Raw genomic sequence first — 25,851 nt, 5'->3', positions numbered from 1 at the left:
CCATTAGCATATATGATGTACATAGTACCAGTAGTAGGCTAAGCTATCTGATTAATCTAACATTCCTAGACCTCGCCTCTGTGTAGCTATCCTGTTTGCTTACATTGCTTCTTCTGACTTTGCTATGAACATGCATTATTCTTTGGATTCGGACAAAGATGTGTTGGTTTCTGAACAAAGGCATTCCACACGTAATAACTTGTCAAGTAGATTAAGTCAAGTTCACCTCAGACTGCGTGGATTGCTCAGTCGAGACCAGGTGATATCATGCAGCAAATAAGTTTTTGTTTAATTATGTTGAAGTGACACTATTATTTCACCATTGAGCCTGGGGAATTTTGGGTTGTTAAAGTTAATTTTTATCTCTGTTATGGTTACTTTGCTATCTGCACCCAGTGCCACTAACCAAGCAACTATATACACTCTTAGTAGCTAGCTTACAGCTTATTTTGCTGGACATGAGCAGCCTAAATCGTAAATGTTCAAGACTTCATGAAAATTACAGTTTGCTTAAACAGCTAAAATTATATATACCGTATATTTCTCTTCTGCATTGTTTAATTACGGTATTGAATTCAATGGGTTTGCAAAGCATTGATAAAGCATCAATGTGACGTATTGACTTTGTATCACTATCAGCATTTCTTTTTTAGAGCAACATTCTTCATCAACAACGCAAGCTTTCCACATTTTTTGGAGTCATCGTTCCTTGCTGTTTATCGATGTTCAGTGTTATTCCGTTTCTAAGAATGGGATTTATTGTTGGTCAGGCTGGATTGTTGGAGAGTTTGCTTATGTTTCTTCTTGCTTACGTTATAATTGGTTTAACTGTTTTGTCTATCTGTGCAATATCAACCAATGGAGCCATCGAAGGTGGTGGAGCGTATTGTATCCTTTCCATAAGGAGTTAAATTATTATAGATCAGCTCTGTGCTGTACTATTTTACTTTAATATGAGTACTTTCCTTAATTTTGATTTTTTTATCAGTTATGATCAGTCGAGCTTTGGGCCCAGAGTTTGGTGGAGCAATTGGACTAATGTTCTTTTTAGCCAATGCAGTATCAACTGCATTGTTTATCTTTGGTATTGTTGAAGGGTTAATTTCTTTCTTTGGAGAAAATGGCCAGCTAGTGGAGTAAGTTTAAACTGCTTTTGTTTTTGTTTCAAGAGATTGAGTTCATAGTGGCTTCTTTGTCTATAAAGTTTAGTTGATGTGATGCTTTAACTCGCTGTTTATCAACCTTTTTATTTCATGGACTTCTTCCAAATGAGAATCACCAAACCTATTCAACCCTAAACTTTTAAGAGTGACCTTGAATGACAATGCAAAAAATTTTAAAGCTTCTCTTGCGTACAGGTTAAGTGCGTAAATTTTAGTACCTTTTTTCTGAAATCAATGCATTCACAGACTCTCTTGAAGTCTTTTTACAAACTCCAGATTGAAAACCACTGATCTGAGAATTACCCACGTAATGCAAAGAACTCTTGTTACATCTTGAATCCTGGTTATTTCTAGTCTTCTTCAGTGACAGCTTGTCAGTGAAGTTTGCTTTTTAACTAGAGGTACTTAGGGGATTGCACAATGCACATGTTTCAATCCGAAGTAGCTTTAATTAGAACTATTTTGTTTAAGCAACAGTTCGAAACTTGAATATGGCAAAGAAATTTGTGTCTAAAAAAACATTTCATTCGCAAATCTACCTTGTTAAGTGTTGAAATCTCTAACCGTTTGTGATGTATACACATTACAGTAGAGAATTTTATACTTTTCAGAGGTATTTTTCCCACAAGCACATGGTGGAGTTACTTGTACGGGACTATTATTCTCTTATTTTGTTTCATAGTCTGCGTTATCGGAGCAGACATTTATGCTAAAACAACGTTTTTAATTTTCCTAGTACTGCTTTTGTCCGTGACATCTATAGCTATAAGGTAAGTCCATTTGTAAAGGAAACAAAGCAAAGTTTAACGCTGTGATAGCATCACTATCTCTCTATACCTGATATGGAATTTGTTGATTCAGACATGACCGTTTAGCACATAAAATTAAAATTTTTGATTATAAGAAATCGTTTTTTGCATGCATTACTTTCAAATTGTTTAGAAGAAGAGGTGCACTATACGTATCCGTTTCGATAGCTCAGTTGGTTAAGAGTCTGATTTAACGAATAAAAATGAAACATAAGATCAAACGGCGCTGGTTCGACTCGAGGTGTGCACTATAAAGCAACGCATTTTCTAGGACAGCTCTTCATTCAGCGGTAGCCTACCTAGTGGATAGAATATTTCACAAACAACAACCCTTCAACAATCGGAAACTTTACTCTAGCAAACTTTGTAACAGGGCCTGTGTCAGTGGTTCAAAGCCTCTCCAAGTATGCGCCACTGCCAGAATCAAGCTCCTAAAGAAGCTTTCCCAGTCCGAGGATAAAGATTAATTCAATCAATAAAGAGATCGGAGTATTATGACGTTATTTAAAAGTGATTAACCAAGTGGCAAAGTGATACAATTAAATAGTATCGTAGCCTATTAATCCCACGAAAGAAACGCCCAATATCCAAGCATCATGTTAAGCAGGCGAGGTTCACTCTTTCTTGTACCAGTAATATAAATAGCATAAAACAAACATGCAAATAGTTTTCTCTACCAAACGCCGAATCATGTGGCACACTTTGTCCCCGTTGGGTATAATCAATCAGATAGTAAGGTAATGTTTTTGTGTAACTGCAAAATATGTGTTCTTCCTAAACTACATCATTGTGAAACATACAGTTGTCCATATGTTTCTAGTTAGCGCAGTATATTAACCTTAGCTGCATAACTGTAGGCTACTACAGATTAGGTTGCAAGAGTGCAGTGTATCACCATTGAAGTGTTTCCTATACTTCCTTTGATTAAGAATTTTGCGCAGTCCTATTTTTTCCTGTTACGCTTTCAAGTTACTTACTATATTGCTTACAGCTTCTTCGCCAAGCCAGCCTTTATACTCAGAAACGATACACTGCCAGACTCTTGCAATGTTACAGAGATCGAATATACTGGTTTCAACGCAACTACTTTGCAAGGCAATATTTTTCGTAAGTTTCTTCCGCAACGGTGTCAGTGGCGTAGCCAAGAAGAGGGGTTACAACCCTTTTTTGTAAGCGTACATTACGTCGCAGCGTTGGCCGCTAGGGCGCGAAAATATTGATATTGAGCAAATTTATCACAAAGGCTACAATTTTAGGTTGGCCCACGTTAGCCCATGTTAGTCTACATTAGCTTTATGTCCGCTGTTCGGGGTAGTTTGAAAAAATAGTATATTTTGTTAACACCATCCCCAATATTTTGATATCTGTGGTCAACACCTCCCTATGAGAGATTTTGTATAAGATGTTTGTTTTCTAAAAATTTGAACCTTGTATTGAATAACTCGGAATTCTCCATACTTGCTCATTTATTGAGTCCAAGGTCCTCCCAAGTATCATTTGAATGTAAAGCGTGGTGGATGAAAGCAAAAAGTATTTGTGGAACTGAAAGTTGTTTGAAATGTAGCGGTGAAGAAGAACCACCGTACTCTGAGCTCCACTCTCTCTCTCTCCCATATAAACACAATGTTTGCAGTCTACCACATGCCCAGGTTTGTAATATCGCTGGCGCTTATGAGATGGCAAAAATTGATAGCGTTATTTGATTCATCATTCGGGCCCAGACAAGTGCTCGGGCCAGAGCAGACCTTGGTGCAATTGGAAACGTAAGGGGAGACTCATCATCAGTCGTCATCTCCGCCTGCAGCAAGTTGCGCATCAACATGGGTTGTTTGCTTCCAAGAGTGGCGATTTTGAGCCAACTCGCCCAGTGTCGCCAAGTTGAGTCCGGTCCATGATTGGATGTTGTCTTGCCATCGTTTTGGTTGTCTGCTACGTTTTCTTTTTTCTTCTACTTTGCCTTCTGTGCAAACTTTGCTAATTCCGAATTGTGATCTTATACATGGCAAATGACAGAGAAGTTTGGGAGACCATGATCGCCAACGTCTGTATCAGATCAGGCACATAATCATCTTAGTGTGGCCGAACAGTTTTAAAACTTTTGATTTTATTATTGCTGCAATTGGATGTAGTTTTGTCATAGTTAAAAGATCTTCTGTTTTCGTGTGGTCAAGTAGCCTTTTGTCGGTCTAGGTGTTCTAAAAAGCCACAGAGTTCTTACAGCAGTAGCAATTTTGTCTACAGTGATTTCTTCGATCTTATGAATCATTCAAGTACAAAACGGACTATTTGTATTGAAATAATAATTACTTTGTAAAGATACCAGTCAACCTCTGCCTCTAAGCTTGCAATATTTGAAGCCAAAACGTTTTAAAGCAACCGAGTTATGCAAAAAATATATATTTTTCCTTGTGCTCACCGACGGTACGGGGGGCATATACATCATAGCATTAACAAAAAAAACTTTTTAGATAACACCCTACGCAATCTAATGTCCTTTTACAAATTTCTGGCTACGCTACTTATCCTAAGATAGCCTACGTTTTGTTAATATTAAAAATGAAACTAGTTTTAAATATCGTTTAGTTTAAGCAGACCAATCCATTTGATGCTGTAGCATAAATACATGATTCGATTTTTGCTTGTTGTATTCCAGCTCAGTATGTAGAGGACCACACGACAGGCATCACCCAAAATTTTGTCTTAGTGTTCGCTGTGTTGTTCAATGGATGCACGGGGATTATGGCTGGACCCAATATGTCCGGTACGTACCGAGCAAAGGACAATTATTTCTGATTGTGTTGTGCAAAGTTATCACACGGGTTGGTTCTGCGTTTGACTTTGAAACAAATTAAGTCTGAAATCTCCCACTAACTTAATCTCGTTTGCACTGCAATTTAGTTTCTTTGCATGAGTGCACAAGAATATCGAACCAACAACTCACCTCCATAAGAAAACCATGAAAACTATTAATACTACAAAAAGTGCTCAATGCTAAGCAAAAATGCAAAGCAGAGCGAATTAAATCAAATATAGTTATTACTATCTAAACACTTGACAGCCTGTTTCACCTAAAGGAGGATCATCAGAAGGTCCTTATTCAAACAGAATAATAAAATAATCAATAAAATAGATTTTATTTGAATAAGAACCTTCTGATGATCCGTTTAGGTGAAACAGGTCGTCAAGGGTTTAGATAGTAATAACTATATTTGATTTAACATCCTTGTTTATATGCTTTTTAACTTTTCAAAAGTTACTATAAGTAATCTCTTTTGAACAGGTGAAAGTAGTTTTGAAGTAGTCAAATATATATGCTATCGACTGAAAAGTGTAGTTTTTCGAACATTTCCTACGTTAATATAACTTGCTTTACTTCTGATTCTATTTGAATAAGATCCCTGAAAAGGCCACGTTAAATGTGGCAAAAATTTATTTGCAATACAATTACTAATTGTTATGAATTTGGTTCTTTCTATTCGATAAGCAAACTAGTGGTTTAAACAAGGATGTTTATATGAATGTTATATGAATGTTGCTATTGAAAATAGGCTACGTCGCCCATTGCAGACTCATGTACAGTAGTTCAATTGAAAATAAGTGACTACGTATATTCACTGTTTGCATCTGTGAGAACACAGACAACTGAAAAACGTTAATGTGATGATATTTTCATCTAAATACTAATAGACTATGCATTTAGACTATTTTTGAAGACTGTAAACATGCGATAACAGATTACATGGTTATCCATGCAGTTATATTAACCACTAGTGTCTTCGAGATAACTTCAACTTTCCATTCACTTTATATTATTAGATAAATGTTTCTATGATGACGTCATCTGACTCTCAAGCGAGTCATTGCACGAACCGCGGCAGTGAGCGCTGATGACTGCATTCTTACATTCGACAATGCCACGGTGGCAGTGCGCACTGTCTGAGAATGCACACAGGAAGGTGGCTGGGAGGCTAATCTTTATTATTCTTTGCTATCAAGCAAAGAACCAGACAGCAAATCCGTCATTGTTACATTAATTCATCATCTGCAAACGTTGAATCAATGCAAAAATGACGGATTTTGCTCTCTGGGTAATTGGTGGTAACTGGCAACACGGGTTCTCTCGGAAATTTGTTAGCAACTGCAAGCTCTAGATGGATGGAATTACAGTTTCAACGTTTTTAAAGCATCTTTTATTTCCTTCAGGTGATTTGAAAAATCCAAGTCACTCCATTCCTTTGGGAACTATCAGTGCAACTGTAATAACATTTATCGCATATCAACTTCTTGTTGTATTGATCAGTGCAACCACACCCAGGTAAGGAAACATCACAACATTGTTTCTCCTAGCTTTCAAGGTTCAATTGATCTGGAAAATCAGTCTTAACCACACGAATTGCAACTGTTGCTGCTTCTTATCATATTTTGTTTTTAATTGAAAGGGTATTTGATAGTAGATAGTAAAGCACTACGCAATGTGCAGGAAACACAATGTAGCCTAATGTTGCTTTTATGCATTCAGTGGAAGAGTTTATAGAAGGTCTCTCTGTGGACGTTTAGTATTGTTAATGTTTGGCTGACTAGTGATATTTTTTGCGGTCATTTCATACCAATTGAAAATTAAAACTATTAAAGGTAACCAGACATTGTTAACAAAATTGTTGGTATTCCGTCAGTCAATGCGATGGGAGTTTATCAAGGGGGTAAAAGTTAAAACCGGTTAAATTAACCTGCTATAGCAGCAAAATGGCACGTTACTGAAACATACTGAGGAAATGAAGAATTTGCCAATGCACTTACTTATTCATGTTTGTTCATTCATGAAACACAGAGAGAGCAACACTTTCCAGTGTAAAGTAAGAAACATGTCAGTGCTTCGGCTAGAAATCAATTTTAGCGTTATCTATTCTAAGCAAACTTTACACGTTTTAAGAGGTCACAAAGATTTACTGTTTGTGGATTCAAAATCCAAACTTGTCAGTTGGTCCATCAACTCATTAACTTATGGAAGACCTTCAATTGACATTTTGTTAAATGAAAAATTCTTACTCCACAGGTTGCGAGTTGAAACAGGCTTCAACAATAGCCTACGCTACCACTACGTATTGTCATCAGCGGAAGTAGCAACCGATCGCTGTCACGATAATTAGCCTATGGTTTCTAAAATCATTACTGTCGAGGAAATCTTGTCTCTGCGGCTATATCTTGAACATCACTGGCATCATAGCATGACTTATACAGAATCGTTATTTATCGAGATGCAGAGTATGACGCAGTTTTTTTACTGTTTGAACCTTCATTTTACAGAATACTGATGTAAGGCTATAACTTTTAGTTGGTTCTGTCTTGTTTTGTTATTTTTAGCGCATTTTTATACTGTTCCTTGTCCGATGTGTAAACCCAGTGAGCAAATTAGTCCATTTTTACATTGATTCAGCGTATGCAGACTTTGAATCAGTGTGAAAAAGGACGGGTTTGTTGGCTGGAAAAATCTTAGCCTATAACATGCGAACGGTTATTTTATTTCCATGGCTGGCAGTAGCGCACCCAGAAAAACAGTTAGGGGGGGGGGGGCTAATTCAGAAATGTCGGCCGAGTGATTTGCGACAATAGTGACAGTGACAATAGGCCAATGCCCATCCCTTTGATTAATATTTAAAGGCCCACAACCCACCGGTTGCCGATACATTAAGATTCGTTCTCTCAATCAGATTAGAAGTTGGCCTAGTGAACCCCATGCTACTAGCACCATCAGCATCCTCATCCTTACATCCACTCTCGCAACCTTCAATAGATCTCGACTTTTTCCTCATGTATGACAAAATAGAATTAGATTTCCGTTTGCCAACACAAATAAGTGCGAAAACAACAACTAGCACGAAAACATTTTGAAACAAAACACTAATTTTGTAAACATTAAATTTGATGTGGACGTTTTTCCTACTTACAAAGCATTCAAAATTAGTTCGTATTTTCAACTAAAGTCCCTGACGCCTTCGACTCTCTTCTCAAATGTCGTATACAGTTTTACATGTCCGTGTGATTCGGCATTGACGTAGCCTATGGTAGGCTACATCGGTAGTCTATGTCCACCAGACATTTGGCCAAGAGAGTACCGGAGCATCAAAACTTTAAACAAACAATTGTTTGCTAGAGACGAGTCCATTCTCATCAACATTTACTTGATGTAGCCTATCACGTTCCCTGTGGTACAAATTTTTTTGTAGTTATTTATGTAGTTGCCTATTCCTAATGTAATTTTACCTTCAAGAAGTTAAAATTTATTGCATTTTTATAAATATTTTCAGATTCCTAATGAGGGCTTAAGTTAAACAGAAACGTTCGACAATTAAAACTATTTGTAAATATGTAAAATATAGGATTGTTATAATGCTCAGCCCTGTTGTATTGTTGTGTCTTATTCATATCTACCTGTAAGCAAAAGGTATAAATGGGGAACATACAAAAACTTCATTCTTGGTGGCGGGTTTGGGAGGGGCTTGAGCCCCCTTAGCCCCATGCTGGGTGCGCTACAGATGGCTGGTATGTTTGTTATTAGACAAATAAAAAATGTGTTGAGATATAGCGCATTCTCACCTGCACTGAGCAATAAAGCAGCTGATTATCTGGAAAAGATGACGAAATGCGAAGAGTGTGATGTGTTTTTGATAAGAGTCTGTTACCATCGATGCGGCAGTGAAGTCACCTGCCGTCTGCATAGCAAAGACGTCACCGCACTTGCACGATATGTGAAGGACGCGGTTCGATACCTATCCAAAGCGCGCGGTTACGTCTTTGACAGTTAGACATGTTTGATAGTGGTTTCGAAGATTAACTTTCGTGTATTCCCGTCCACTTAATTTAACGTTCCTTTTAATATGCACCAGCCTAGAACTAAATAAAACAAAAACTCTGTGCATCTACTAACCAGTCACTACAGTATGAATAAATCACTAAATGATTACCATTTACCAGTAAAACTCTGTAACAACGTGTTGTGACCGTGCCAAGTGTTGTAAATCATTTCGTGTTACAAATCATTTCGCTCCCGAGCACGCTTTAACGTTCGCGTTTTGTAACATTTTCCCAGACTCCTATGGTAAGTAATTTTTGTCGCTTTGATGATTGGAAATAAAACATAAAACTGAGAAAACTCGTTCTATTTTCAGAGATTTTCTCCAATGCGATTTCAGTTTCCTTCTCCGGCTAAACCTGTGGCCTCCATTCGTAGCCGTTGGTGTATTTTCCTCCTCTTTATCAGCGGCCCTGAGTTGCCTCATAGGGGCGTCTAGAATCCTGTTTGCTCTGGCCAGAGATGATTTGTTCGGTAGGAAAGTTTCGTGGTGTTTGAAAACCGAATTGTCGATTGATATGTTTACTGTTGGCTACCTTATTAGTGTTTAAATGCTACCTATGTTCTACAAGTATTTAATTTGTCTTTGGACACCTTGGTGTGGCCATGACGGTCATATTGTGTGTTATCTTAGACAGCATATGTAAAAACGATGTATACAATGTAAAAACGAACTGATTTGCTGTCTGGGAATAGGCTACGGTTTTAAATGTATTACTTTGGTGTGAAAAGTAGGCTTCTAATTTCGCTGAAGTGGTGTGATTCTGAATGTTTTTAAACTGATCCTGTATCGTCACAAAATATATGAGAACTTACAACGCTTTAAAAAGCGACTGATTAGCTGTCTGAATATCTAGTCTTTAACAGCACCCTGTTGTGATCCAAGAACCGGATAACATACTTTTTTTCATGACCGGTTTTGATGAACTAGCTGAATCCCACCAGCAGTGCTATATGCAGATGGCACTGCTAATTTGCATTTGCGTGACAACCTAGTTTCATAACAGCATCTTCGGCTTATTTAAATATGCAGATGTTCGACAGGAAATAAGCTAATGTCATTGAACAGTTGAACCCATTATCATTCTGGGCTTTAAACCAATAGCGGCGCCACGGGGTGGACTGGGGTGGACATGTCCACCCCAATCCTATTTAGAGTCAATTTTGTAATTCGTCGAGATCCGATGAGAAAACTTGGGGGGGGGGTGTATGCGAGGGGTTAGGGGGTCATAAATTCATCTTTGCGGATCGAAATCAAATTACCAGTGAAACCACCACGCCGGCTAAGCGATGCCGCTACCAACAAGTCATTTCCGAGTTGGTCAAACATTATTGACAGGTTGCAACAGTCTTCCGTGGAGTGAATCTGAATCCATTACAGAAAAGTTAAGAAGAGATTTTTTTGTCTCTTTCTTGACAGAATGCAAAATGAACTTAAAAACGTTACTCAGATCAAGCCTGTGAATTAATGTCAAATGCAGCTGCATATTATCCCATGCACATGTCTCCATCGAATTTGCCTAAAGTTGAATATTTAGCCAAATTCTATAATTTCGATGAAAATCATGTTGGGCAGCAATATCTTTTTTTTGAGGTCAGCTAATTGACAAAAGTGGAAACTAGAATTTGAAGAGCACCAAAATGGATTGACCAAGACCCCGTAGTTGTGTTTGCCTTAACTTTTGAAATTGTTTGGACAAAACGATCTTAATCATTTGTACAGCGATTTGTTTCAAATCATTGCTATTGTTGCTACTTTGCCCGTGACTGTGGCATCTTGTAAACGTATTCACAGCAAAGTTAAGATAATAAACAATTATCTGCGAGCTACCATGACATCACAAAGACTTGAACATTTTGTGCAGATCAGCAGAGTGCGAGACATTGCCGATAACACTAATCTTCAAAAATTGGTGGAAGCTTTTAGACTGACCTGCGAGCGCAAAATAAAACTCTATTGCAGTGATTCTTAACCTATAGCTATAATGGGTATTATTGGGTAATAGCGAGGCTTTTTAAAATTCTGTTTAAGGGGCCACCCAATAAATTTTTATGAAGCCGCCTATCATTGCAGCAGCTCCAGGACATGAAATAACGACATGCTTGCTAACCGCAGAGGAAATGTATGGGAGCCTTTCGCCCCATAAAACGATTTAAAACACTAGTTATAACCAGCGAAAACGGAATTTTGATATGTCACCAAGATTTTGGTAATTTTTGATACCGTACCTTCGTACTTTATAAACCGGATCATTTCCGTTTTATCTATTCTTTTGTTCATAATTCAGAGTGATGCTCTCAATGGAAAACAAGCTTTTGCCCCCTTGCAATTTCTTTTGTATATTTTTCAATAAATTTTACAACCGAGCTGCAAGGAATCAAAATACATTCAAGACGATCAGATTGCCATGGTCACATCGCAATCGGTAATTTTAGTGACTGAAATTAATTTAGAAGGTCGCCCCCTACATTAAAAGACCATACTTTAGGGTAGTATATCACCTTGAAATAGTTTTGTCCACCCCACTCATTTTTGGCTGGCGCCGCCCCTGCTTTAAACCTTAAAGTTAAATTTTCTGAATGCTGTAAACTGACATTGGAATTCAAATCTGAACTTGTATCAAACTCAAGATTCCTTATCCGGCTTGGAACTCTGCAGGCTTACGTAGACAGCAAACCAACCGTATTTTGCGTTGATTCAACGTCCAGCTACAATATCTGCAGACGTTAAATCAATGTTAAAGGCGGTAAGTTTGTTGTCTGGGTGCCGCTGACTAAATGATCACCTTTCCCTTTAAAGGAATTGTTTTGCGACCCGTGACGATGACAACACAGAAGGGCAATCCAATAGTCGCTGTCCTTGTTACGTGGCTGCTTGTGCAATTGACGTTGTTTTTTGGAAACATCAACAAAATAGCTCCGGTTGTCACCATCATTTTTCTATTCTCTTACGCCGGCACCAACTTGGCTTGTTTGGCCCTTCAGTGGGCTTCAGCTCCTAACTTCAGGTACGCAGTAATTATGGTTGGAATCAATGCTTTTTGCTCATTGGTGCACTGGTTCATGCTATGAAATACCTGTCTAATATCTACCCAACTAGGTTGCAGTGAGGGTAGGCCTATATTGTTAACAAAGTATAAACCTTCAAACTCTCTGGCGGTTACATCAAATCCAAGTTTCACGCCTGTTTTTAAGTCAGAAAATAATGATCAAGCTTACTGTTTATTTGTTATCACATGCTTTAACCTGAAGGACGGTGGTCACGAAGATTGGCTTCCTTGCCTTCCCGTCCACTTAATCTAAACCTTCAATCACCGGGAGTAAGCCTGGATGCGAGAAACAAAACGAAACATGCTTTAATAACAAAATGCATCGACTTTTTTTGTAAAACAGTAAAACTAAATGTGCACGATTTCTAAAGGATCCGCAGTATATGGCGTGTGTGTGTCCGCAAGGAACCTCAGATTAACAACTTTTTCCAGAAGTTGTGTTATTCTTCAGTGAGGAGCTTTGAACCAACATTACTTTCTATCTAGACCAACTTTCAAATACTTCACTTGGCACACCTGTCTCCTCGGTTTCATTGGATCGATGATCTTAATGTTCCTGATTAGTCCAGTTCATACCTCTGTCAGCATCGCTCTTCTCATTATCCTCCTCATCGTCATCCATTACCGGATTCCCACATCCTCCTGGGGATACATCAGTCAAGCACTTATTTTCCACCAGGTTTGCTGTTCAGAATTTCAACGTCAATTTGGTCCCTTTTTTAGTAGAGTGAACTGAACACTGCATGTGAGGTAAAAGTTTGTACTGTATATAAGAGATTATTTTGTCGTATTGTTGGCAGATATTTGTTCAATTGTAATTTTTCATTGGTTGTGTTAAGGTCACTTGATGCGTTTTTCTCACCATGAATTATTTTCACTTTTATCTATATTTTTACCAAAGCAAGACGATAACTGACACCATTTTTAACGCAGGTTAGAAAATATTTGCTGATGCTTGACATAAGGAAGGAACACGTCAAGTTCTGGAGGCCACAGATACTACTGATGGTGAAGAATCCACGCACTTCCTGCCAACTCATCAACTTCATGAATTCTATCAAGAAATCGGGTAGGCTACATTAGTTGTAGCAACCTAATTGATTAATTACCACTCACACTCATATTTTATACGAATCTAAATTCCATAACTAAGTGCAGAGAAACTGTCAACGCATATCATTATAATGAAAAAATTTGAATTATCACATAATAGTAAAGGCTTTGTTTATTTATTGTCGCGCTTCAACTGCTAAGGTTAAGCCTGGTGTAAGCCTGGATACGACAAACAAACTGCTAAGGTCGTGACAGTTCTCTGTGGTAGTTTTGTATCAGATTTACGATGTTGCCACACGATGTTATGACATATTATCCTCACTGCGTTATGCAAGAAAGAACACAATCGGTGGCATTTTTGAAGTCTTTGGTAAAACCCGACCTGGAATCGAACCCAGATGCACCAGCACTAGATGCCATGGCGATAACCACTCATCCAATGAGCTGGTATTGGATTATCACATAAGATTTACAATTCTTGTTGCCGCTTTCTTTTAATAACAAATTTTCTTCAAAAATTAACGAATTATGTGACGATTTGCAGTAAGGCCAGAAGAGACGTTTGTTATGAGAGAACAGTGAAAACAATGTTGTGTCTTCACAACTTACTAGACAACGTAAGCTTCAAAGAATCCTTCTTCCATTCGCAGGATTGCTTATTTTGGGTCATGTTGACATTGGCCGATTGTCTGACATGCCCACAGACACGCTCAGTGTCGAGTACCAGCATTGGTTGAACCTAGTTGATTCTTTGGGAGTGAAAGCGTTTGTCGAACTATCGCTATCCACCTCAGTAAGGATCGGCGCAGAACAACTGCTGCGGCTCTCTGGTGAGTGAATAGGGTTCAATAGAACTACTAGACATTTTTCACTTTATTTATGTACATTCAAAATCTTGTAAGCTGCAGTAAGCAGTTGATGCACAGATGCCCGATGCGTTATTTCAAAGTACCTTACAATCCTTACATTGATAAAAACTGCTGAAAGTCGTGCTTTCATTGTTTCATTTACAAAGCCCAGTAGGCCTATAACTTACATTTGTAAGTTTGAAACGACAAATGAAATATTCTTTTTCTAGTGTTAAACTTTACAATTACGACACTTTTGGAATGGACAGTTGGGTAGTTTATCATAGTCAGGGTTGTTGACAGGATTTAACAGTTGACAGTTGACAATGACATAGTCAGGGTTGTTGACAGAGTTCAGTACCAATTTATTTTCGGGCCCCCTTCATTGACAATGTTATGAATATAAAGGTTGTGTACAAACTTTTATTGATGTCGTTTAAGCATGGTCATTTAACAAATCTTTGAAATTTCTTGAACCACAAAACTTACTATCTCTATCTAGTGGTTGCTTTTTTGAACTTTTATTTGTCACATGGCGTGAAAGTATTACTTCCCGATTCCATTGATGTTTCACTGGTCATTCTAGGCTTACCAGAAGGGATATTACAGCAAAGTTAGTGCAGAAAGTTTTCAATTTGATTTGGGAAAAGTGTTTGGGCCTAGGTCAAACATTTGCTGATTGCTGCAATCTGAAAAGTGGTTTTGGTCTAATTTTTAGTGTAGAAATAGGGATAGCAATCCTCTTACCTGTGCCATGTCAGTTTTTGAATTTAAACAAATATTATTAGCCTGTTGATTATGAAATTCGTGTTTCGGGTAATATTCGTGGTTAGGGAAATCGCTATACTAGACTATATTCTTATTTGACTGCTTGGTGGCTGAAGTGGCTATTTTACCACCAGAAAGCTGAAGTGGGCCTGGTACCCAGAAGGGGGCCCGGTAGTTTACAATCTGACATCTGAAATGGCTGTTTTTATCTCTGATGGCAATTCCTTTAGATCTGATTATATTAGGATCTTGATAATGTTTGAAGTTGCAAGGAATTTTTTAAATCTGGACCCCTTAAATATTCCGGGCCCGGGTCCAAAGTACCACCTAGACCCTCCTGTCAAAACCCTGATCATAGTGCAAGAGAGAAAAATTTCCTCGCGTTATAAGCACTGACTTGTTTTGTAAAGGTTTGATAACGTACCCAGGCAGCAAATCAATCGTTTTTACATTGATTCAACGTCTGCACAGTTAGATGTTATTGTCTGAAAACTTCATACTTGATATCACTTTAAGTATCCAGGATATAAACAAACAAAATCTTAACTTTGTGAAAAGGTCTCGGTGGGATGAAGCCAAACACCATGGTACTAGGCTTCTACGATGATTCTCCTCCTAGAGACACTTTCCAGGATCTCCGCCTGTTCCAGGAACAATCGCCCCGGTGAGAAAACTTGTTTAACATATGCAGAAATGATATGATAAAATAGAAAAAGCTCCAGTGTCTTTTCTTGCCGATGACATTTGCTAAAAAAGTTATGAAGATATTGTGAATGTAGCTTTAGATGCTAGCAGTGTTGTACGCGTCAATGAAATAAATTAACGTCTTTAGCGTTAGCGCGACTTGCCTAAAAACTTTACGGCGTAAAGTATTGCGTCAGCTCTTAAAGGAATTGACGGCATCAGCGTCGGCGCTAATTTGTAGCGCCTTTTAACAAGGGTCTCATAAAACAGAAGTATCTGACCTTACCAAGTTTAGGCTAACAATAGCTATAAATAAAGAGCAGATATTATGTTTTGAGACTGTATTGTAATTAACTGCTTAGCCTACTGTAGCTTATTAGTTATTTCCTTGTAGAAGCACAAGCATTTCAAAATGTTTGTCTGATAGTCTGCTGCGTTTGGTACGCATAATGTCCTTTCCAAGTGAAAGCATGCGTTCCACAGCAGCGCTGGATGGTATTTGTGTGTTGCATTTCAAAAACAAGTTTTGAAAACGTTCACTCGGAAAGGTATCACTGTTTCAAGCGTGCTGTGATGGTGTAGGCAGTAGCATATATATATCTTTCAACGAGGTCCACTGCACTAACATCGCTCTTTTTAGGGGCATAAAGCTCTTGAAATAAAGTATCTTCAACCTCCGCGATGATATCCATTGATTTTTCGCTTTCTTTTTCTGATTCCTTGTTCTCGGTATTGCTCACGATATGAGTGATCACCATTTGGCGAACTTCTTCCGCTTGTATTCCAGGTAGCTATTCCAACCAACGCAAAAGCCGGTAATTCGGATGAGTCGCGCTGGTCAGAAAACATCGTGAAACTCTCATTTTGCAACGAGATTTTCCATGAAAACAAAAAATGACGCATAGCGCTTGACGCTTAAAATCGGCAAAATAGTTGACGGCGCTATCACTTCCGTCAACTAAAAAATAAACTGACGGCGCTAGCCTCAGCGTCAACAAAAAGTTGACGCCGTAAATTGACGCCGTCAAATTGACGTCGTCAACGTACAACACTGGATGCTAGTATAATTTAACCATCAAGAGAAGGCAAGCGAAACAGACAGGTTTGTGCAGTTTAGTTGAACACATTAGGCCTACAAAGAAGCCTAAAATTTACACAGAAATTTGGACTCTTGGTGTCATCCAGACATAGTCTTCTTGATTGTGGGATGTCGTTTTGTCGATCTTGACTTCCTTGGTCTGCTTGGAATCTTGAAATTCTGTGAACTTAGACTAATAGCTTACGGCCAGCCAACTTCACAACTTTAATGTGTTTCTGGCACTTTTTGACAGAATTAGACGTTGTGTGTGGTCTCTGTCTTAAGTTTAATCGTTCAGCTTGAAGCAGCTTATACAAGGTCAATTTTAAACAGGAGAAAGTGGCTTTTTTGACATAAAATTTCATTGACGGCCATGATTGAACAAAAATGGAAACGCCATACTAGAGTTTCACCCTGGTTTGGAATCATTAGTGATGCATAATGCCAAACAAAGGTAAAACTCGAGTGTCTGGTGTCTTCCATTTTCGTTCGATTGTTGTCCGCAATGATCTACAAATCCTCACACCTCTATAACATAAAATTTCTATCGAAGGTCGAAGATAAAAGCGGTTATAACTGAAGCTTTTTCCGCACCGCGCGCAGAAGTGAACGAATCTTTACAAGAGAACTTCCCTGTTCCGAGAGCAGATTCCACATCACAACACAGCTTAACGGAAGAGGAATATGTGTCCATAATATCGGATGCATTGAAGTTAAACAAGAACGTCTGCTTAGCAAGATATTTCGATCAGGTAATGTAGTTTACGTGTAGTTTTCAAGGAACGTTTTTAAACCGTCGCATAGTTTCCACCAGTAATTACGCCTACACAGCATACACCCTGATAATTTGGCTGGATAGGCTACAGTATTTGTCGTTTTGACAATTGTGAGTCTGTATCCTTTTCCTCTTATCAGTAGGCTATTCTACGTTACAAGCAACCTCTACGTAGATTGGGAACAGACGTGGATAAGATTTTTGGCTCTTCAATTATTTTGTTACATTCATGACCGGCTTTTTCATCCTGCGCTTAAAAATATCTGTAAATGAGGTTTGATTCTGGCAGTTGCATGGTAGGCTACATGTCTTTGAACACTTGAGAGTCCATCGGTCGAGTCATTTAATTTGGAGACTGAAACACTATCTTTGTGTTTAGAGAGCTTCCAACAAAGTTTTCAATCTCTTTCTGGTAGAAATAGCCTACCAGTTAGATCATCGTCTTTTATTATCGTTGCTTGCAGGCCTGGATTAACCATTGTGCTAGGGTGTGCTAAAGCACAGGGGCCCCGCAGACAGAGGGCCCCACTTTTCCTAAAAATGAAATAAATAAAATAACAAATTTTTCCTGAAAAAATTTTTCAAGAAAAAAAATTATGAAAAGTGAGGCCTCTCTGTCTAAAAAAAGTAACACATTTATCAATATATCTTCCCTTTCACGTGAAATAAAAATATGGTTTTTGTATTTTTTCTTTGGCAACAAAGAAAGCCAGGAAAAAGTCGTTCGACTGAATTTCATGTTAGTTTTCTAAATCCTATTGGTAGTTAGTAGTGAATGAAAGAGCAGTTTAGAATAGAAATTCAGAATAACCTTTCATTGCAATTTGCAGTGTAGTGTGCAGTACTAACAGTGGTCCCTTGCTACAATGTTTTCCCTTGCACGGTTTCGTTGATTTAATATGTGTGATTTTGCATCCATTATAACGTATACATTGTTGACTTAATTTGCACATGCTTATTTAATCATCGATCACGTGCTATTTCAAAGTTATTTAACTTACCTAAGCAACGCTCTGTTTCCTCTGCAAGCGAAACCAGCTCACTTCCATTACGCTCCACGTAAGCTGGTAAGGGGCCCCATAAAATTTATTAGCACAGGGGCCCCATTTGACCTTAATCCGGGCCTGGTTGCTTGCATTTAGCTTGTTTGTTTATAAGTGGCGCTATCGAAACAAAATAAATTGACTTGACTTAGCATGAAATTCCACAGGGCTGAGATTAAAAGAGCAGATTTTTACATAAACTTTCAATTTAACCTAAAGGTCATCCGCCCTCCGGCACTACGTAACCGGCAATTACGCCAACGAGACAAACACGTAGGACGTAGCCACTGAGTTACAAGTCCCGCTGAACCTGGGATTATTTTAATCAGGGGCAGGAAAGAATTGATACCGTTAATGTAACTTTCAAATTCATCAATTATAACGCTAGCAAACCTAGTGTAGCCTACTTTTCAATGATCTGTTGACTTGGTGCTCTAGCTTAACCATAGCATGTCTTAGCCACCGAACGGCAGTGAATATGAGCACATCTCCATAGACATAGACTATAAACTTGCATTGGAGCCGGAAGCATGTTTTGTACCGATTCTGGTCACTCCGAACCCTCTTGCACGGTATTGTACGCCCAACCAGTAAAGCGTGTTTTTTACATTGATTCAACGTTTACAGACGTAAATCAATGTGAAAATGACTGAGTTCTGGGTTGGGTAGCCTATGACCTCGCTAACGCTAAACGTTTCTATTATTATCTGAAAGTTGTGATGTTTCTGCTCAATTCTAGATTGACCTTATGGAAGATTCAACGGACAGAGACGCTCCTCGGCATTTGGATGTCTGGCCTATCAACTTTCTGCTTCCTTTACTGGAGCCTGAAGACAACGCTAAACCATCTTCTGCTCCTTCTTCAAACGTTAGTTTGACTACGTTGCGATCAAATCTAGATATCTTTATATCAAAACTAATTCATAGATCAAATCAATGGCTGATCCAGACGCCCCACACTCCCCCTCTCCTCCCGGATAACACAGAAAAGTAACTTTATTCAAGATGTATTGGCAAGGTCAGATCAATGTAGACACATCATTGTGTTTTGTTGAAACCCCCCCTTCATAAAGCTACTTGCTGGTTTCGCTCCTGCATCAAGATTTATTAACCTCGAAGTTTACAATCCTTGAGAGTGAAAAATGTTTGTTCGAGTCACTCAAGGGTAAAAACTTGAAGAGCGTAAGAGCCTTGCTGCAGAATAGAACCTGATTTCAAGGGTAAAAGGTTGCGGTTTGTGTTTTTTTTTGTTTAAATTTTTGTGGTTTTGGTGTTTTTAGACTTCCCACCAATCATCTTCTCGCTTCGACAAAACCTGCATTTTCCTCATGCAAATGGCTTGCATACTCAATATGACCTCCGCGTGGAAGAAGTTCAAGCTGCGCATCTTTTTGCTTCATAATCTTGAAAACAACCATCTCATAGCTCCTGGACATCAAGAGCTGGAGGTAGAACTAATCTAACTACACTTTCATCATTGCACGTAGTTACGTCAGATCTGTGATGAAATGGTTGCTTGAAAGTTACCGAAGGGTCGAAAACAGAAGAACCATTTAAAAGAATTATTTGATAAAAAGCGCTTTGTTTCAGCAAATTATCACAGCGGTTACCTTAAATGTTATTACGGTAGCTTCTTTAAATAATCTGTTGAACACCTTCATTTTATTTTGAATGTTATAGGCCTACCAACTTTTAAGGGTCTGCTACTATTCGGTGAGTTCCTAACCTCTAACCCTAAAACGGCAATGATAATTATTAATTAGGCTACGGCAGGCTACCCAATAATTTAAAAAAAAATTGAAAAATCCCCTGTTAAGGAATCGGACTCACCGAAACGGGCCATTCCGAACTTTTAAAGTAATGAGCGGTTCCTGTCAAATGCTATGTTAAGTGGAAAATTTTCTGTTATCGCAAGGTTTGAGCAGAGCGAGTTTTTTTTCCACTTTAGGAGTTTCTAGAAACGGTTCGCATCAGCGCAGAGGTCCAACGTGTCGATTGGAGCAGTGCTTCGGAGGCAAGTGCGCCATCCAACCAAGAGCATACGCTGCACGCGTCTCAGTCAACATCACTGAATAGAGATACCTTATCATATTTAAAGGTGAAAATTTTGCTAAATTTAATATGAAGCTCCCCCAACAATAAAGGGATGCTTTTTTAAACGAATCTTGTCTTCACACCACAAAACGTAAGCCTAACTAGTTCACATAAGCATGGGTTTCTTCACACTTGATTCAATCCTTCCAGAGCTGCCAAGAATTTCTTAAAATGTCGAATGGTTTTACGGTGTACTACTGTACTATCTTATACTTTTCTTTACAGAAAATCAACTTTCTGGTTCGTTCGCAATGTTCCAAGACAGCAGCAACTTTTCTCTACTTACCAGCTCCACCTGACGGCTTTACTTCAAGAGATTATATTACAATGCTGACAAAAATGAGCAACGATCTGGGGCCAACGCTGTTCATGCATGGGTTGTCTCATGTGATATCTACTGCATTATGAATTACAATCGTGTTTGCTTTCACACTGTGTTTTACAGATATCGCAAGTTTTCCTGAAAAAATTTAACCCCTTTTTATAACTTACAACTACAAGTGCAATTAAAAATAGTTCTTCCTGCTAATGTTTGTGCATCATCGTTTCAATTCCACGGGCAATAGGCTACTGTCGAAAGAAAATTCACATTTGAATTTAGAGGCCACTAAAAGGGTAAAAAATAGCGCATGTTCAAACAGACAGCATAGATATTAAAACGTTGTACGTCTATAAACGTTTGCAAACTTATTAAGATCATGGTGTCATTTAAGCTACAATAGTTAACAATTTTATAAATGGCATCGATCAACTAAGATTGCTTGAACAAAATTAATTGATTACCTTGCACGTCTTTAAGCAAGTCTATCATTGAAAAATTAACAAGTTTTGCTGTAGCGATTTTCTAGAACCAAATTTCACAAAGAACACATTGGAAAAATTGTTTGGTGGGAATAGAATCTTTCAGGGTGAAATTGAGGGTTCAAAACGGGTGCCCAGCTTGGCCGGAGGATTAAAGCTTTGCAAAATATAAATGACTTTCTTCGCAATCGGAAAAAACGACATTTTCTGCTATGTACTTGATTTTGAATTTCTCATCCATTTCTTGCCTAATCTTTATAATATTTGGACTGTATTTGCCTAATGTTGGTAGCAACACAATTTGGTAAGAATTTTTGGATAACCTGATTAGTTTTTCTGATTATTTTTATAAATAATGTTTGTTTTAGGGGGAAACACCAACTGGTGGCTGTTTTTTGGCCCTAAAACAAGGTCAATGTAAAAAAATAATAATTGTGATGTTGAGCAGTCATTAGAAACTCTTCTAACACAAAATAGCCTGTTTTAATCATTTATAACAATAGGCTACTTTTGATTTGCATGGTGGGACCTACCTTAATTATGAAGTGTTAGTATTTTCTGTTCAATCATACGTCAAAGTACAATTAAAAATGTATTGTTTGCTCAATATTTTACAAAACTCCAACACAGCATCAAATATAACCAGACATGGGCAGTAGCGCGTTACTTTTTTGGTAACGGTGCCACATTTTTGTTGGAGTAGCGGCTGCAGTAGCAATGCTACTTTTTTCCAAATGTAGGCTACTCGCTACTCTTCACTTTAAAGTGGAAAAATAAATCGTTTTTAAAGATTTTTGATGAAAACACTGGAGCAGAAGAATTAAATTTCACCAAAAACATGTTTTCCATAACCACTTTGAATTGGCAGTATAAACGAATGTGGTACTGAGAGGTGGTATCATCATTTTGACCTCACAAGGTACTTGAGTAGAGCATGCCAGTGTCAGTTTAAAATAAAAGTAGTGCACGCTACTTTTAGTCCGAGTAGCGACAGTGCGCTACATTCCATCGACTGAGTTAGCGCAGCTCTTTCGGCATATGGTAGCGAGAGCGGACTACTTTCAATAGTGGATGCCCATTGTGCAGACTATATAACAAATTGTAGAGATATTACATTTCCCGAACGGCTTCCGAGTCATTAGGGCAAGACTGGATAAAAAAAGACACATAATTTAAAGTTTAAATGTAAAGATAAAACACGCGGGACAAACATACTTTGTACGAGTGCTAGCTGAAAATATGACGCAGATAGTTGCAACTTAGCTTTTCAAAGCACCGCAATAAATGCAGACCGCAATAAAAACTCACAATAAATGCAGCTGCACCAGATAAAATTGAATTCTCAAGAATACACAAATTATCAACAACCTATCATCAGTTTGGGAGACTCGTTGCATTTTTTACAATTTTTTCAGAAATGTTTCCAAAACCGTATTTGACAACACAAAAGAAGGGTTAGGTTAACTGTCAAGTGATCTGCTGCTTTATCAAAAGATAATTTGGCAACATTGACACTTTATATCAGCAACAGATCAGCGTCCAGTCTAATATTATTCGGAACTTTGCTGTCAGTTCACCCTAAAAATTAGAATTGCCATGTTGGCTAATAGAAGGAGGATATTTACTGTTTGCCACATTTTTTGCAAATGAGCAAATATTTGACTGATGTTCCTGCTCGTTCTCAAGGAAGGAATAAACTGCGCGGTTTAATAAAAATATTTGTTAAATTATCAAAAATAAAATCCTTTAAAATCAAGGGTATAACTACAATAACCATAAGGGAACGTTCAAATATTACGTAACGCCTTCGAGGGGGAGGGTTTTGCAAAGCGTTACGTTAGCGTCACATCGGGGGGGGAGGGGTTCAAGCAAAACGTTACGTAACGCTTTCGAGTACGGAATGGTAGTTTTTTGTGCTGAATTCGTAGTTAAAAAACGTTACATGGGGGAGGGGGGTTGAAAAAAACGTTGCGTTGGCGTTACATGGGGGAGGGCCGGAGGGGGGGTCAAAAATTCGAAAAAAAAAGTGTTACGTAATATTTGAACGTTCCCTAACCTAACGGTAGGCTAAATATAAAGGCAGGACAAAACAGACACTTGATTTTTTTAAGCAAACCACAGCTTGAAATGTTAGAATATTTCCATAAAAAAATCTCTAAAAACGACTAATTTTCTCACTTTAAATTGGAAAGTAGCGTGTATCGGAAGTACGAGTGAAACAATGTAGCGTCCATCCGCTACATAGGGAAAAAAGTAGTGTGACTACTGTAGTTGTTACTCAAACAAAAATGTAGCGCAAGTTGCAACTCCCGCTGCTAAAAAAGTAACGCGCTGCTGTCCACGTTTGCTTATAAACGATAACTCAAAATCATCTTAAATTATATTATATGTATTACCTATGCATAATATTAACACCAAGGACAAAAATCACTTTTTGTAAATGAACACAAATACAATGGATTCTGTACTGTAGGCAGGCGTCATTTGGTAACATATGAACATATGTAAAAAAGTGAAATGTGTGCAGTGCAGTACTGATGTTCAAGCAGGCAATGCATACAAGCCAGCTAATACACCGGGCGAATCTTCTTGCCACTGCGAAGAACCATAGCTGTTTTCTTGAGGTGCTCAGTTGACGCACGTTCGGGAGAGAGCCCTTTGTTTAGCGGGTAACGACATGTTTTGTCAGTTTTGTAATTGTTTTCACCCAAAGTTTTTATGCAGTCGAGAGGAATGTTTTCTTTTTCAGACTGTTTGAATGGGCGATCTCGGCTGTAAAACGAGCGGCGGGTATTCCTTTTATTATTGACTGGCTTTACATCAAATTTCCTGTCAAGTGTGTTTTCCTGATCTGTTTCTATAGATTGTAAGCTTTCGTCACTTGAATCAAGCAAATCTTTGGCAAAGACATTTTTAATTTTTAAAGAACAATTTCGTTTTGCATGTTTTGACAATTGTGAAGAACCACATTGAAGTTTATTGAGACTTGCAGCTGGACGCGTTAATCTGGATGCAGAGTCCCTACTCACACTATCTTGCAACCTCAGTTCGTCTGAGCAAGAAGTAAAGTCATCATTCGAATCGGAAGAAGTAATCTGTCTGTTGTACTTAGAATTACCTTTTACACTACTTTTCAATGTCGGCTTTTCGAATGAATTACTTGGCGTGATATAAAATTGGTCTTCACTATTGTCGCTACTTGTAGCAACAGAGCTGCTTTTTTCACAAACTTTCACTGGCACATTGTGCTTAAAAGATCGTTTGTTCTCACAAGTTGACCTTGGTCCGGAAAGAATTGAGAAGTGGCCATCAAAAGATTTATATTCAAAAGCAAAATCGTCATCACTACCATCGAACTGGCGTGGCAGTTGGCTTAACGGCTTATTTGATTTCTTACAATCAAACCAGTCATCAGCACTGGAGGAATCAGTGTCTTGTGAGAATTTCTTGGTTTTGGATGTTTTCGACACAAGTACTTTGCGACAGGGTTTAGCCTGCTTACCATTTTGCCTGCAGTTGCGTTTCGTGACCGAAGTTGAAGTTCTCTCCGTAAGGGACAGTTCATCATCATCATCTTGCTGAGCATAAGATACAGACCTGCTAGCTCTTGGAGGTTTTTTATGTGTTGCAGAAGAAAAACTCATTTTTCGTAAGGGGGAAGACAAAACTATAGATGGGGACCTGAGGGAGTTTGGTTTTTCTTTTAACACGTTTGTCTCGTCTGTGGAAACAGGGTTAGACAAACAATGAGAAAACGTCTCTAAACTCAATATGTCAATTGAGGATTCCGCACGATTTCTTGTATGTGCTTTTTCTTTTTTTTTACTAAGTGGTGATGCATTGGCAGTCTTGCTACTAAGCGATGAGTTGGAGGTGTTATCTTGGACAGTAGAGGTGTAATCAGTCCTACAAACCTGGCTTATGCTATAACCAGAATTTAGGGCTTTGGTAGCATAATCAGAATTACTTTTATCTGAAGAAAAATCTTTCATGATGGTCTGGCGAGACAATCTATTTTTAATTTCATCTCCATATTTTGAAGATAAAGTGGTTTTATTTTTGCATGTATTGACACTTTTCTTGTGAATGCGTTCTTGTGAATATTTACCAAAACCATGAGTCTTCGATCTGTTTGGAATATTCCAGAAGTCATCAAAGCATTTGGTTTGCCTCTGCATACCAGTGTGTTTGCAAGGCATATTATCCTCCCATGCATCACTGTCACTTTCAGTAACATTTGAAGTCTGGAATAATCCTTCAATACATTCTTTAGTGCCAGACCCACTACTTGATTCATCACTAATATTTATGTATGCTGTTTTATTTACAGAGTCCTTGCAAACTGCTGTACACACTTTAGATATTGCTTTCATATGTGAAGTAGTTAAAACACTCATATTGTCATCATCTGAATAATCTTGCATATTGAATACAGAATGTCCATGTGGGCTCTTGCCAATGTCACAGCTTTCCAAACCAATCTCATCCTCATGCAATGATTCGTAATCTAAAATATCTTCATCATCCAAAGTAGAACAATCATTGCTAAAACACTTGTGAGCACTATCTTCACCAGAAGAGCTACTTTGATTGTAATATGTTTTTTTTATGTCATCTTTGCTTTTAATGGGAATAATAATGCCATTTTTCACAGACAAAACAGGAGTATCCAAAGGAACATTCTCATATTTCTGACAAATCCTCTCGATTTCAGCACAAAACCCAGCACTGTGCCTTGAAAGTTTTAAATGAATCTCATTCATAATGGTAACAACAATTAGCTAAATTTTGCAAAACCTGTGCCAAAATATTGCCATTTAATGAACACTGTATTG

The 25,851-nt window shown here is 38.1% G+C and overlaps 1 protein-coding gene across 1 annotated transcript; it reads left to right on the top strand.

Moving 5' to 3' along the window:
• The first annotated feature begins 130 nt into the window (after positions 1-130).
• LOC145778429 (solute carrier family 12 member 9-like) lies at positions 131-20,757 on the top strand. The gene is made up of 18 exons (XM_082589908.1): positions 131-259; positions 654-888; positions 989-1,136; positions 1,775-1,933; positions 2,964-3,079; positions 4,626-4,733; positions 6,176-6,287; positions 9,139-9,296; positions 11,623-11,830; positions 12,359-12,551; positions 12,806-12,941; positions 13,576-13,755; positions 15,100-15,205; positions 16,857-17,055; positions 18,861-18,989; positions 19,402-19,569; positions 20,070-20,219; positions 20,441-20,757. Exons 1-18 carry the CDS (start codon positions 131-133, stop codon positions 20,621-20,623), a joined length of 2,817 nt encoding a protein of 938 aa, XP_082446034.1. The 3' UTR covers positions 20,624-20,757.
• The last annotated feature ends 5,094 nt before the right edge of the window (positions 20,758-25,851 follow it).

This window comes from Aplidium turbinatum, chromosome 10, assembly GCF_918807975.1.
Source record: "Aplidium turbinatum chromosome 10, kaAplTurb1.1, whole genome shotgun sequence".
Lineage (NCBI taxonomy): Eukaryota > Metazoa > Chordata > Ascidiacea > Aplousobranchia > Polyclinidae > Aplidium > Aplidium turbinatum.
Note: the sequence above shows the minus strand (reverse complement) of the source record. Positions and strands in the feature narration are given on the sequence as shown.